Raw genomic sequence first — 14,915 nt, forward strand, 5'->3', positions numbered from 1 at the left:
CGTAACCGTATCCCGTAGGAATATCGGTATAAAAAGTGCCTATGTGTTATTTCAGTTGTCCAGCTATGTTCGAAGCAAAATAGTATTATTATTCACCAATAGATGTCAGGAAAAAAAAACACGAATATGACATTATTTCAGTTGTCCAGCTATCTACGAAGCAAAATAGTATTATTATTCACCAATAGATGTCAGGAAAAAAAAAACACGAATAAAACACGAATATGACATTTTCTAAAAAAAATTCCTAGCTAGATCGATTTATCGCCCTCGAAAACCCCTATATACTAAATTTCATGAAAATCGTTGGAGCCGATTCCGAGATCCCAATTATATATATATATATATATATACAAGAATTGCTCGTTTAAAGGTATAAGATAAGATTATTTTCTGAAACCTCTTTTATTTTCTGTGTAGACAGAACACATAAAATACATTAAAAAAAGAAGTTTATTCCACCTTAGAACACACATACCTGCACATTCGTAATACGAATAGCTACCAACACAAATTAAAATATTATTCTATAATCAAAATGAGCGAAAAATGTTAAAGTGTATGCGCGCATATATATGCGCATATGAAAGGCATATGGCATATATATGCCAAGATGGGTGGGCAAGCCACTCAGCGTGTGCCATTCCAGAACAAGACTAGATGTGGGACCGACTCTTATAGCCGAATTCAGTCCAAATTTCAGGCATTGGTCATAAAAAAAATGACTGACACAGTTACGCACACAAGAAGTTTTTTTGCGACCTTTAAGCTTATTTTCTTAGTCCTTGTCTCACTTGGTTTACCTATTTTAACATTCGCTTCTTAAGGAGGTGAGTATGTGAATAATATGTTTAAATACTCATCAATATAATTGGGTCATTATAGTTCATGGGGCGTTCAAAGACAATTTTGTTATTGATCTATAGTTCTTAAATCTATATTACTTCCAATTAGTTTATTAATTACAAAATACATTCAGAAATATACAGAAGCACTGATAATATAGAGACGATTATACTCACTACTTGCTTTATATCCTAATCTCCCTAAATGGGGCAAAGGTCATCGAGAGTACTTAGTCCGTAAAATATCACGTGTTTTGTCACCACGTTTTATGACACTACAGCATTTTACAATAGACTTAGCCTCTGCGATAACGAACGGTTTTTTTTTTTATGTAATAGCGGGCAACTGGGCTGGTGGTTCGCCTGATGGTAAGCGATCACCACCGCCCATGAACATTGGCAGAGGTAGTGCCTCTGCGAATGTGTTGCCCGCTTTTAAGGGGTAAAGGAAAAGGAAAGGATTAACGACTGGAAAGAAGGAATGGACTGGGACGGGTGAGGAAAAGGAAATGGGCCTCCGGCTCCCCCACTCACCGTACGAAACACAGTGGCATGCCACTATTTCACGCCGGTTTTCTGTGGGGGTGTGGTACTTCCCCGGTGCGAGCTGGCCCAATTCGTGCCGAAGCGTGCTCGACTCCCACAATAAAACCTCCCTCACCATGTCAGCTTTGGACGGCTACGTTTCCCTTTTCTCTGGGGATTCCAATCCAAAGCTAGCATTGGTATGTGATTCGGGACTCTACATAGCGTGTGGACAACCAACTCCACTTACGGCGTTTAATCATATGTGCACAACATAAGCATATGTAAATAATTGACTTTGTTCGGAAATGCTTTGTCTTACTGCTTTTTCCGTTATAGAATTAAAACTGCAACTTCCGACTTCGCCCGTGCTGTCACAGATATTCCCGTAGGAGTATGTATGCTTTAGTATGGTAAAATGTATTCAGCTGCGATGTGAAAAAAAGACTGGGTGTCTTTATTCACGTTTTCTATTATAAACTAATTAACTAATTTACTATTTAACTTTAAGGATACAGAATGGAAAGAATATGTACTATTTTGAATAATGTTAAAAGTTCAATTACTAAAAATAGAAAGATCTCTAATGAACAAGATGTCATACTTATAATTACATTTATTAATGATTTCATTATTCAAATCAATTATTATCAAACCATTTTCTGTTTACAATACATAAATATATTATGGACTAACATAACTCAACTTCTTTCAAAAATCTACCCTACATACAATCTGCGACATAAGCATATATCTTATAACGAAAAAAATTATATTTTAGTTAATTTAACAACGACTATATTACGTAGTATACGAATGTGTGAACTCAGCTTCATAAAACTAATATTCACTGTTTATATAAATTATATACCTATTAAAATTTTAACTATTATGCCGATTTCGTGGTCGCGGGTGCCATACTTATAATGTTTAAACAATAATACGAAATAGGTTTATTTCAATATATATCTTTATTATTCAATATATATGAATATGTTTTATAAACTTTATTTTAGTGGTAAACCATATTTTTCAATTCTTATATTTGAGTGGTCACCCTTAAAAGGTACCTAAGTTAAAAAGTTTTGCAATAAACTAGGAAACAAAACATCCGATGACGCGCATCGAGTTTCATTAAAATATCTCTTTCTTTTAAATCACTTAGTCATTGTTTGTATTCCTTATTACCGACAATTAACTGTCTTAAAGTCATATATGGACCTGTATTCGGGAAGTTATTTTGGCTATAACAATTATTTATTATTATTTTAGTTATATTGAAGTTTAATTCTTTATTTACACAGACATGGTATTAAATGTATTATGCTTTTATGATGTCTGCAAATCACATGGGCATTTAAGTGTCTGAAACTAATGGCTGAGCTTGAACTTGATCAGAATGTAAAAAAAAAACGATTTCTTTATACAATATACTATTGTGTTTATTAATGCTATTTAAAAGTGTGTTATCTGATCACATATTCTGCCTCATAACATAAATATTATATGTTATATGATAGTGAGTAATTAAAAACAATTTCTGATTTGATAGAGATAAGTTTAGTAATTAGGAGTAGCGGATTTATTTAAATACACGTGAAGCTATCCATGAGATAATTTGAATATTACATTTTAATCAAAACTTATGAAAAATTACCACATTGAATTAATGTTTAGAAGCAATATAAAGTCTAATTTTCTGTTTTATAGTATTCAAATGCTTTATAAATTAATGAGAAATGTTTAAAGAATAGAAAAGATCGAGAGATCAAGCGTTGTACGGCGAACGATGCGGGTGCAAATCCCGCCTCGTGATCGAATTTTTTCCATTCTTCGAACATTTCTCAACGATACAAAGTTTTTATATATACAACTAAATTGTTCAGAATACAGATATCATAAAATAAGAATTACTAACATTAATATTTATCATCATCATAACCAGCCCATATTATGTTTCCACAGCAGGGTCACGGGCCTTCTATGAGGGTTCCGGCAATAATGCACCACGCTGGTCGAGTGTGGGTTGGCTGATGTCTCCTGTTGTCAAGCTTTTCATTCTTCGACATGCCATTTCGAGTATTGTGATATGAATAAAACTATCGAATAATGTAAATCTGTACATTATTTACATCACCACCGCTCGCACAGCTGCAATTGATAAATCAATTCATTTCTTACACGGTCGTCCGATCGCAAACCTCCGCCTTTTCGCCGAAAATTAATATATTTACACAAATAGATTAATGAAGTATACTGAACTGTCTCATCCAGGCAACCATAGATAATTTATAAAGTGACACAAGCCGAGAACATCGATCTGAAAGGAGGACATGAAAAAATAAATTGCACTTCGTTCGATAAAACGTTTGTTTACAATTAGATTGTTTGTCCGATTTCCTACGAATTTACTTGGATGAAATACGTCAAAGGTGATGGGCGTTAGGTAAATAATCATTGAGCTAAGCCGATTGATTAAACCCGTTAGTGCAGACTTTACAGAGAAAGTTTGCGAAATCAATATTTATTCATAGCGGAACCTGTTCAGCTCTCACTCATACGATTTTGTATTTAAGTAAAATTAATAATAATCCGCTGTTTACCTCTAGTCAGAACCTCTTCTAGCAATCAATGCCGTTTTCCTAGAATACTGGAATTATACAATGTATAAATAGATTAAGATTTTATAATGATTTTATTGTAGACACGTGCTTATTTATTGCCCTGTGATTTGATTTGTATGTATAAATCAGTATAGACTGATTGATGACAGTACAGATAATTGATCATCATGTATATCTACATCTATCTGCTGTACTATGAGTTATGTCATGTTTCTATAACATGGAAGGTCCATAAGAACTGTGAAATTTGTTATTTCTGTTTGTATTTTGTGGTTGGGCCATATATAGTAATTGTGATTGCCGCTGTACCTACTGTAATAGATGATCACAGAAGATTGCTTGTTTCCTTGGCCCCTTGTTTGCGAATAAGCGTAACAAGATGAAGGTCATGAGTGCAATAGCCGATGGAGATTAAAATAATTATATATCTTTGTGTTCATCACTGAATCCCTGACAATTAGTAAGATATAGGAAAAGTGCATTTACTTAAAGACGCAAGCCTCACAATGGGTTAGTCAGTTTGCTCTTTATAAAGTTCAAGGTGATTAACACAGTTACAGTGCGTTTTTGCATTTATACTTACGCCCTGTAATTTACCAAGGACAGATTCATAAAGATTGGTAATTCGATATCCAATAAATTAATTTTAATCGCCAATCTGAATATCGTATGTTGGAAAACACAATACTGAAACAGACGTAAACCTATTGAATATTTTTGCAATGTTGATAATGTTGGTAATCCTATTTATACTCTTGGCGATTTTTCTCCTATTTGATGGACGAATTTTACTACTTTTATCTTAAACTTTACATGAAAAAAAGTTATGAGACCTATTTAACAAATATCTACAGTATTTATTATTTGAACTGGCCTATACCAAGAAGGATTTGCAGTAATATTTGACTATTAATTATTTCTTAATGCACAAACATTGCTCTGTATTCGAGTCATGGTCGAATGTGAATGTCTGCTTATACAAAAACAAACACACGCACAACTTACTCAGCTCAATTCCTGTATAATGGTATCTCAATTCAGTTTTATTAATAAGCAAATATCCTGGTCTCTACAACATTATTCGAAAGTAATGAGTCTTTTACGAATTATATTATGAATTTCACAAATCACAACGCATTGCATTTAATTCAATGCAACTTTCCTATAACTTGTTTCCGAATAAAAGATTGTTTGATAAATGTGTTCTTGGTTGCCATTTCGACGATACAATATCGACTATTCTCCTTTAAATTCACAATAAACTAATATTTTACTTATATTTGCATCATATTCGCGTGACATTAAAATAAAAGACACGTTAAAACTAGCGTTCACATCACTGATTCGTTTGTAACACGGTACTTCCCCGCGAGCACCTGTGCTGACTATATTCTGTTCCATTGCAATAGCGGGAAAATACATAATACAGGTATATATTGCGTGTGCGTAAAACCCTAATTGTATTCAATTGTAGTTAATTTTGAACGTGAAATTGATATTCATCTCATAACTTTGTAGTGGTTAGTCCCTGTGTATTTATATGGTTCTTATTGCAAATTTTATTTTGGCGAAGCTTTGACTCTAGCGGTAGATGAGTGGGTTTTTTTGTAACGGATCTTTGTCACGTAATGTTTAATTTTAATTCAATGACGACAAATGTTCATATTGTTTTCTATTCTTTAAGTAATGATCTACGATTAATGCAGTATTTTCCTCGAACTCAAAAGACAGCTACGGTTGCACATGTTAATTGTACCTAGTACTCAGCATAATAATAATTACATGTATAGGTATATACTACTCATATACGATATTGCATATCAATTAACTAAACTATAGACGTTATAAAGAAGATTCTAGTAAATTTTACAGTAAAACAAAGAAAAATAGTATATAATATCCATTAGCAGTTATAGGCGAATAGAAATGTACTAATACTCGTGGATAAAGATTCTTTTATATATAATCGTATAGTATAGGATAAGGATATATTTTTTGTAGTTTGGGTATGTATTAAAAAAGCTATGTTTTCATTTATCTGTTTATTTGTGACCAGTCTATAAAATGAACATAAACAATAAATAAAAAGGTACATTAAGCATATATAATCATAACTGTATAACAATAATTTGTTTCACATTTCTGTCCAGGGATTAACCGTGACACATACATAGATAAAATCAAATTAGTTACAGCTATTATAAATAATTACATAAAACGATGGTTTCCCATACACGATTGTTCATGTGGTTAATGAAAATTAAATACTAATTGCATGAGATTTTATCAATGTTATGAGATCATGTCTTTAAATAAATCTCGCGATTGTACGGTTGCGAATTGAGATGTGATAAGAATAATAGTGTTGTTTAAAAGATTAATTTATGAAATAGCTAAATATTTTTAACGGTCCTCATATTGTTACAAATAGGTAAACAGATCGATTCTCGGTCGAATCTTAGTTAAAGCGCAAAAAAATCTTATTATAAACTACAACATACACCAATTACAACTATAATAGATTTCACATTTAGTAGATACATTGTAATACTTAAAATGTTCATACTATATTCAAATAAACATGAATGGATACATAAAGTATAGGTAAGCTATGCTAATATGATCAATTATTTCTTTCTTTCTACCAAAGTGATTCGACGGTAAATCACATTTTCTTTTAAACATCTGCCAACTTATGACTTTATAATCATAAATGTTAGATAACCAAGTTGTAATTTCTATGAAATTTGAGTAGCTGTAATAAATTAGTTGCTTATAACTAAATCTTATACAAGCAATAGGTATTAAAGTATATGGAACCGATATTTTAATAATACGTTCATTCGGATAAATTCCGCTAGGAATTATATTTTTAACCCTACTTAATCTCTTATAAAAAAAACAACATTCACATCTATTCATTCATCAAATGTATATCTATAACATAGTTAAACCACATGAATCGCTGGCTCATATCTCTAGTGGGCATACATAAATTGCTTATTGTTGATAACTGTGTGTACGCTTCCACAACACCTACCAAAGACACAGAAAACGTGAAACGAAAAACAATAAGCTCGATGTGTTCAGTGCCAAAAATCTAGGCCAAATTTTGAAGTTCGAAGACACTTCGCCATCAAGACATATCAATGGGTTTGTAATTGCACGTGCAGCACACTGGAAGTTGTACTTGAATCGGTTTCGTACCCATTTCACCATTCTCTACCAACACTTCCCATTTATTGTACTTCTGTTTGCAGAATGTTACGTATGCGCTGTTTTCAGAAAACACGTTGAAGCATGGCGCGTCGGGTTTCCTGCAAGAAAACAACCATATAAGCAATTACTTTTGCAACATCCAATTTCGAAATTTGAGTGTTCTTTGCTTTATATCTAAATGAACTGAATTGATTTGGGAGTAAGCTAGAGAAACTCATACTTTACACATTGTAAATTGGATTAAGCGGCTGATAGTAACGATTTAATCTTGAATTGGAGAATTGGTGCAAGAGATAAAAGAAAACCCAATTTAATTTTATTGTAAATGTTTTATATGTTATTTGGCCAATTATATTATTCTAGACAATTTATTTAAACACCTCTCTGCAAAACCAACAATACTTTAACCCCGCCTAATGAAAGGGTATAATGGTGTTCTATAAGTTATTTTTGATATAGCTAAAAACATATCTTCATACAATATTAATCTGGTATTACCTGAGTTAACTCACTCCAAATAACTTGTATCAAGAACTAGAGTTTTTAGGAGTGTATGTGAACATTAAGTATTTGCCAAAGAAATAATCATTTGCTAAAACTAATGGAGTGTGATGTATTTAGTTTATTTTATCATGGGTCATGGCTGAGGTTTACTCTATCGGAGGTTTAACCTATTTCGTCAGAGATAATATAAATGAAATAAAAAATTAAGACTAGTGTAACAGAAATCCAACTTTTATATACTTATAAATAGTTAGCGTAAACCAAATTACAAAATAATATGAATATTATGTAAAATCAATTGCTTCATTTAAAATAATAATATTTATTTTTTCAATAACCATATGTGGACACACGTAAGAACACTTTTGTGTGAAGTAAAGTGTACATGGGAATAAGTTTAATTATCACATTTTTCTTCTCGATTCATGAGAATAATTTGGTTTCGTACTTACTTGCATCTCTCTAAGCGCACACGCTGTACGTAGTCTACGCCTGGAGCTTGCACCACTGTTTGCCACGGATCCTCTCGTTTTTCACGCACTTTGTATAGTGGCTCAAACTAAAAAAAAAGGAGGAAATTTTATCGTTTCTAACAAATATAATATATTTCACGTGTAAAGCTTGAGTATACTTTGTTAATAATTAATTTTGTGGGCAATCCAGTAAGTTTTTGCTAAAAACACAATAAGCAAAAAAAGTGGTGCTTAAAAAGAGTTCGTGAAGTTTTACCTAAATTGTTAAGTTACTGAATTAACTATTTTGTTTGGATAAAATGAAAATGCATCATCATGCCCCAATAAGTGTCAAAGTTTCTCAGTAAAATGTATTCAAACTAAAAATAGATTATGGGATTGTACATTTGTACAGGGATCGCTTTTGCTCGTCTTGATGGAGTGATGTATGTGTATTTCCTCATTTTATTTATAAGGATATTAATAACAAGATATGTACATAATCGTATAAAACATAATACCTGGAAAAATCAAAAGGTAAATTGTCATAAAGAGGAAATTATACTTCTCTTGACACCAGTCTTTTAAGAGTCGTTAGCAACTCATATGGGTAGGTATTTAAAATATCAAATGCATTGATAATTGTTTTGTTGGTGGCAAACTGGAAGGATCATATCCTACGATTTTTTGTTTTAAAATTTTTTAATTGTCATTTTTTGATTTATACCCTTTCTCAAATAACTCATACCGTCATATCATTGCTACCTCTGTTAGCTACCAAAATTGAGAATTTTCGCATAGGAAATTATTGGGCGACTCATCGAAACGAAAGCTATTCACGAAGATTCAGCTTGATAGTAATTATTTTTACATCAAGGATCTGTACTACTACTTTTGAGCGTAGGACCAGGATAACGTACCGCGCAATTTGTAGGACAATATGTCTGTTAAATTACATGAATATTAACTAAGTAAAAAAAAAAAATCAGCTGGTTAGTAATCATTTATGATGACCTCGTTATCGATACATGTCGGAAAGAGGGGACTCTTTGATCAAACCATAGATTTTGTAGGACAAATATTTTTTCGAATAATTTAGATAATTGTCTTGAGATTTAACAAAAAAAAATTCAGTTAGTAATAAATATTTGAGAATCATCAAATCAACATATTTTATCCTTGCTTCCTCTGTTAGCTACCACAATCGAAAGTTTCGTACCGGAAATTATTGGGCGTCTCATCAAAATAAAGCTACTCACGGATTATTAGCTTGATAGTAATCAAGTGCAAAAATGGGCGATGGATCCTGGACTAATAGGAACGTGTATATTCTGAAAACTGACAGTCTCATCGCGTTCTGTAATTTCACGCGTTATACTGTTCATATCTAAAAAGGTGTGGTTGATTGTTGTTTATATTATGTTGTATGTATATTGTATATACATAATTATTGGCTCAGTGAATAAGAACCTGTTCGCGGCCTTGCCATTATTTCCGCGTTGTGCACTGAAGATTGTCTATAAAATACAACTAATTTATGTAAAATTCTAAGGTATTTGCAAAAAATCCTAATTTATGGGATTACATTGCTACACATGGACCTGTTTTGTACACGTAATTTACCTGCTAGCTTTATGGTAAAACGGTCATAAAGTTTTATTATATTCAAATGTGGGCAATGGGCATCTATAAAACTTGTTTTATGGTATAAAATTACTGGTATGTACTGAATGTAAGGCTTAAATATTTTTTTATTTGTATAAGTACTTTTTGTAGGATCATAGGCAGGTTTATATGAATAGTATAATAAGAAACATATTACAGTTTTTCTTAGTATTGGGACAATCAAGTCTAATCTACTTCAAAATGTTCTTTTAACTGTAGTTGTGAGTGAACTCTACGTATGCAGGGGATTCATAATATTTCTTTATTTACATATTAAATGTATAGTGGTCGAGGAATGTATGTTTTACTGTGATACGTGCAGTTGAACGCACGTGAGGGTTTTATAATCAAGTTCTTAACATAATAAATAAGGATGTTTAGGATATAACATGCAGATTTATTAGTAGCTTGAAATCTAGTGCTGCTTTCCTGCCGTGTTGTGATAATATAATAGGAAGAAAATTGTGCAAATAAGTTTAAAGAATATACATTGAAACTTATCGCATCATCACGTATTCTATTTCTATTAAAATCGGTTGATATTCTAAATAAAAACCTAGACTAGGACTTCGAACGCAATTGAATAACGCATTTATCAAATTAAAGCTAAATTTTCCTAGCTTATATACCTGTACGCAATGACTTATCGACCCACGGACGTCTTTGACAGAAATATTGCTTCAAAAAAGATACTGACAGAATATTCGATCATTATATGTAAGTATTTACTAACGGTCAGATTATTTACATTTTTAATCTGTTTTCATTTCTATAGCTATATTTTCTTTTTAATTTTATTATTATACTTACAGTTACTTCACTGTCACAGTCGTCTTCCTCAGTCGGGTCTCCTTGTCGGTTATCAAAAGTGATGGTCACTAGTGAGGGCTGAGCTAACGGTTTCTGAAAGCATTAATAGTATCATTTCAGTACATACAGTATTTGGATTTGTATAAAATGAGTACGTTACTGTTCTCTCAAAGAGTCTTGGAAGTATTCACAAGTAAGTTTTCGTACGGAAAACTACAAATATTGACATCTATGACTAGATACCCAATGCAATAAGGTATAGTTAACAACTGTATCAGAAATACTTACATAATCCTTAAACATAAAATTGAATTTTTCCTCTGGATAGTTCTTCGGTTTAATGGTACAGTATGTAAGGTTCCAACACGCCTCAGGCACGTCGTCTTCTATGCTACTATTTTTGGTAGGACCTGGATATTTTATTGGAACATCGACTGAAATAGAATAACTTCCTTTATCGGTTTAATTGTAGAAATGCCTATGTGATCGTTTTATAGTTATGCAAATGGTTTTTACGGAATAGTATGTATGCATACAAATTCTTCATCTACCTTATAACTAATTGTATCACTTTGTATCGAGTATATTTAATTATAATGTTTCATGTTGAACTACATATTTAATATTAGTTCTCTTTTAAATAATTATACTCACTTTTAGCTGCCGCAGCGTAAGTGCAGTGCAGGCTATAGACGACAATCTGAAAATAAAAAAATACCATAATGCTGATACCATTCCGATATGTTACAATTTTCAGTCGTGTTAATGCGCTTCTGTACCTTGGGGATGAAGGGCGGTGATGGGAAAAGGGGGGGTGATTTGATTCGTGCAAAAATACTTAAGGAATATAATAACTATTTTTATATGGTTATAAATTATCTAAAGAATTTACGAAGAGACGTATGTATCGATGAGGAAATAATAAGATTTAATATAATTGCTGTTGGTATGTGAACGCTTTATATTATGGACTTAGTAACGGTCTAGATTTGATTATACAAGTTTTATTTCCATCGAATTTATGCTACAATGCTATTTTTCACCCGTATTCCTAAATGTGTATTCACAGTATATCACTATCTGTATTTTAAAATTGGAATGAATCCAAAATGTTTGCATTTAATGTACCTTCTCAAAAGTGTCAAAGAAACTAGTGACAAATATATTGTGCTAACTGTAAAATTTACATTACGTACAGCTGGCATAAAAACAATGAATAAAATTGTAATATGTTATTATAATAATTTAGTTAATATTACCTGCTTAGTCCGAATAGGTAATCCTTAATACCCTTCTGCTTAATATACTTATTAGAAAGCTAAGTTTAATCAGCGAAACGCATTCCTAATACAGATTATGCCTACTTATGAATGGTCTTGTGAATACTAGATAATTAAGAGAAAGTAACTTAGACTTAGTAACTTAGTGTTTAGAAAATGAGAAATCGAAACAAATTTTATACAAACAAGTTTAACATTTTATCAAATATATTATGTTTCATCTATTTTCCTTGAACGCAATCTATGGTCGATTTTTGAGGATATAATGATGGTAGGGAATGGTGGTGATGACAGTACTTTATCAAATAATTTTATTACAAGGTATACTATTGAACACACTTCACTAAGGCATTTGATATTATTCATAACAAAAAACTATAGCACCTTCATCATTGTCAAAACAAGCCCAAATTTAAATGCGACCATATTTAAGCTACCTGCTTTCATATAAAAAAAATTACCAGAATCCGTACATATAGTAGAAAGTTCTGAGGTAACAAACAAAACCAAATATGTGAACCTTAGAACCAGACCAAATTTAAATGGGTCCTCACGAAAAGCGCCAACTTTCAAAATATTACCGATTTTTTTTTCAAAAGTTTATTTACTTATACAAAACTCTTTTTTAACTCATCCAACTTAGTTTATAAATTGTGCACATAAAGCCAGTTAAACTATTATGAAAAGCCGGTTAGTAAACGAAGGCGTTTTAACCGGTTGACATTTGCGATCCACTAAAGACATATAAGATGCTACAAAAAGGAGTCCAAAACTTACAAATAAAATCACTTTCAAGAGCATATTGTTGCACACTATACAATAACTACACAACACAAAATTATTTACTACGAACAAGCGACGTGAAACCACCGTGAAATCCAAATGTATACTGAATGCTCAAGACAAGAGCCAGGCGAGTATTTTATTTGAATAATACCGATGACGAGGTTCTCAATGAACTGTTCCCTCTAGACGGAAAACCACTGAATTTTTTTATTCATGGAAATCGGTCGCCGACTCATTAGGAATTGTGAATGGCATGTGCTCTATATGTGTTTCTTGGCCATTGGAAAGAATTGTGTTTTTTTCATTGGTTGTTTATAGATTTTGAATTTGTGACAATAAAAGCTTGCACCCTAATATTATAAAGACGTAACTTTGGTATCCGTGTATCTTTGCAACGATTTCCCGCAAAAACCAGTGGACCGATTTCGAAAATTCTTTCCCCATTAGAAAGTCACAACTTCACTGAGTGACATAGACTATATATGTCCCACGATATATAAAGCTGATATTGGTATGGATGCATGAGTAATCTGTGAAGTTACGTACAATCATAAATATGTACAGAAAAAGCTCAAAATATGAGATACCTACTAAACTTAACATCGAAAATAATGATTTTTGGTGTTTACCATCTGTAGCCTAACAGTTAATAGATAAGTCATACCATAATGATGATAAAAAGATAATATCACAATTCTTTTTTCAACCTAAATTTGTAAGTCTAAATGTTTTTTTTTTATATTTTTTTATTTCAGCCTTATTCAGAATTGGATTGCTTCCTCAGTTTCAGTTTATTTTATTAACATTGTGTATCGTTATTAGTTTCATTTACCCTTTATCTGAATACTTTCAATACTTAATAATTTATGGTAACTTGCTCCCATAATTTTCACGCCTCTTTCTGAGCTTACTTGACTGCAAACACTATATTATGATATAATATGTACAAATGTACAGTATAAGATATTATTCGAGAACGGGATCAAAAAGAAAACTCGGTGCATTGCGAGTCGAATTTGCGACTCTAAGGGTTCCGTACAAATTAGTATAAAGAGCAACTGTAAAAAAAAAATACCCATCCAATTTATGACCGTGTCAACTGGTGCTTGACATCGATTTTTTGTTATTTGTTCTTATAGCGACTACAGAAATAAATCATCTCTGAAATATTAATGTATGTAGACAGACAGACTGACAGCGAAGTCTAGAAATACTCGTTTTAATCCTTTAAAAAAATTAAAGGGTTAAAACTAACTTATACCTACATACAGTGGAAATTTAATAATGATAAATATAGTTGCCTTCATTTTAGGAATTAAAAAGAACAAAAGTCATTCTACGAATTACGATATGTTAAAAATGTACAGCTTTTTTTCCTTAACAGGATCTTAAATTTTGTGTTCCGCCTACGTCCCATATACGTCTTCGACAAAATATATCTTGGTTTTCTATGACGTACAATTTCGTGCGTAGTTTGGTCACTGGCTAGATATATCTGTAATGTAGTGAGTCTCATCCGTTATAATATACGGGGCATTCAATAATTAATCAGAATTTTTGTATGTGGTAGTCGAGCACGCTTCGGCACGAATTGGGCCAGCTCGCACCGGGGAAGTACCACACCCCCACAGAAGACCGGCGTGAAATAGCATTCTGCTGTGTTTCGTTCGTTGAGTGGGGGAGCCGGAGGCTCATATTCTTTTCCTTACCCTTCCCAGTTCTCTCCTTTATTCCTATCGCCAATCCTTCCTTAATCCTTTCTCAAAAAGTCGGCAATCCATTTGTAGAGGCGTAAGGTCTGCAATGGACCTTATGCCTCTCCAAATGTTCATGGGCGGTGGTAGCGCTTACCATCAGGCGTTCCACCAGCTCCATTGCCGACTGTAACATAACATTAGGGGCGAGACGGCGCCATACATACAAATTATTTCAGGCTTTGATTATCTATATTTGAAAAAATTCTTTTAGGTATGAAACATTTTTCTTCCCCGTTGTTGATATATTGTTTTCTAGTTCAGATCATTTTCTGATAATACGGTTCAAATACAAAGATACTCATGAGAAATAGGTAAAAAGAGAGCGTAAATAAATAACATTGAAAACATTCATTTGAAATTGAAAATATTGTGTCGTCATATGAGTCGTTTCAGGTTGTGAGTGTTACTAGATTGATTATAATCATATCAACTGTTAATATTTACGCCG

At 32.3% G+C, this 14,915-nt stretch overlaps 1 protein-coding gene across 1 annotated transcript; it reads right to left on the reverse strand.

Moving 5' to 3' along the window:
* Positions 1–6,021: 6,021 nt before the first annotated feature.
* On the reverse strand, positions 6,022–12,858 carry LOC119840433. Its single transcript, XM_038367046.1, has 6 exons — positions 12,702–12,858; positions 11,299–11,344; positions 10,933–11,078; positions 10,645–10,737; positions 8,170–8,276; positions 6,022–7,311 (listed from the first exon to the last, which is right to left on the reverse strand). The coding sequence occupies exons 1-6, from the start codon at positions 12,723–12,725 to the stop codon at positions 7,131–7,133; spliced, it is 597 nt and encodes a 198-aa protein (XP_038222974.1). The 5' UTR covers positions 12,726–12,858; the 3' UTR covers positions 6,022–7,130.
* Positions 12,859–14,915: the final 2,057 nt, after the last annotated feature.

This window comes from Zerene cesonia, chromosome 6 (genome assembly GCF_012273895.1).
Source record: "Zerene cesonia ecotype Mississippi chromosome 6, Zerene_cesonia_1.1, whole genome shotgun sequence".
NCBI lineage: Eukaryota > Metazoa > Arthropoda > Insecta > Lepidoptera > Pieridae > Zerene > Zerene cesonia.

Coding starts and splice junctions, on each gene's coding strand:
- LOC119840433 (XM_038367046.1), bottom strand. CDS start 12,725: ATGCTCTTGAAAGTGATTTTATTT. Junction 10,738..10,932: donor ATTTTATGTTTAAGGATTAT/GTAAGTATTTCT, acceptor TAATGCTTTCAG/AAACCGTTAGCTCAGCCCTC. Junction 7,312..8,169: donor GTGCGCTTAGAGAGATGCAA/GTAAGTACGAAA, acceptor GTTTTCTTGCAG/GAAACCCGACGCGCCATGCT.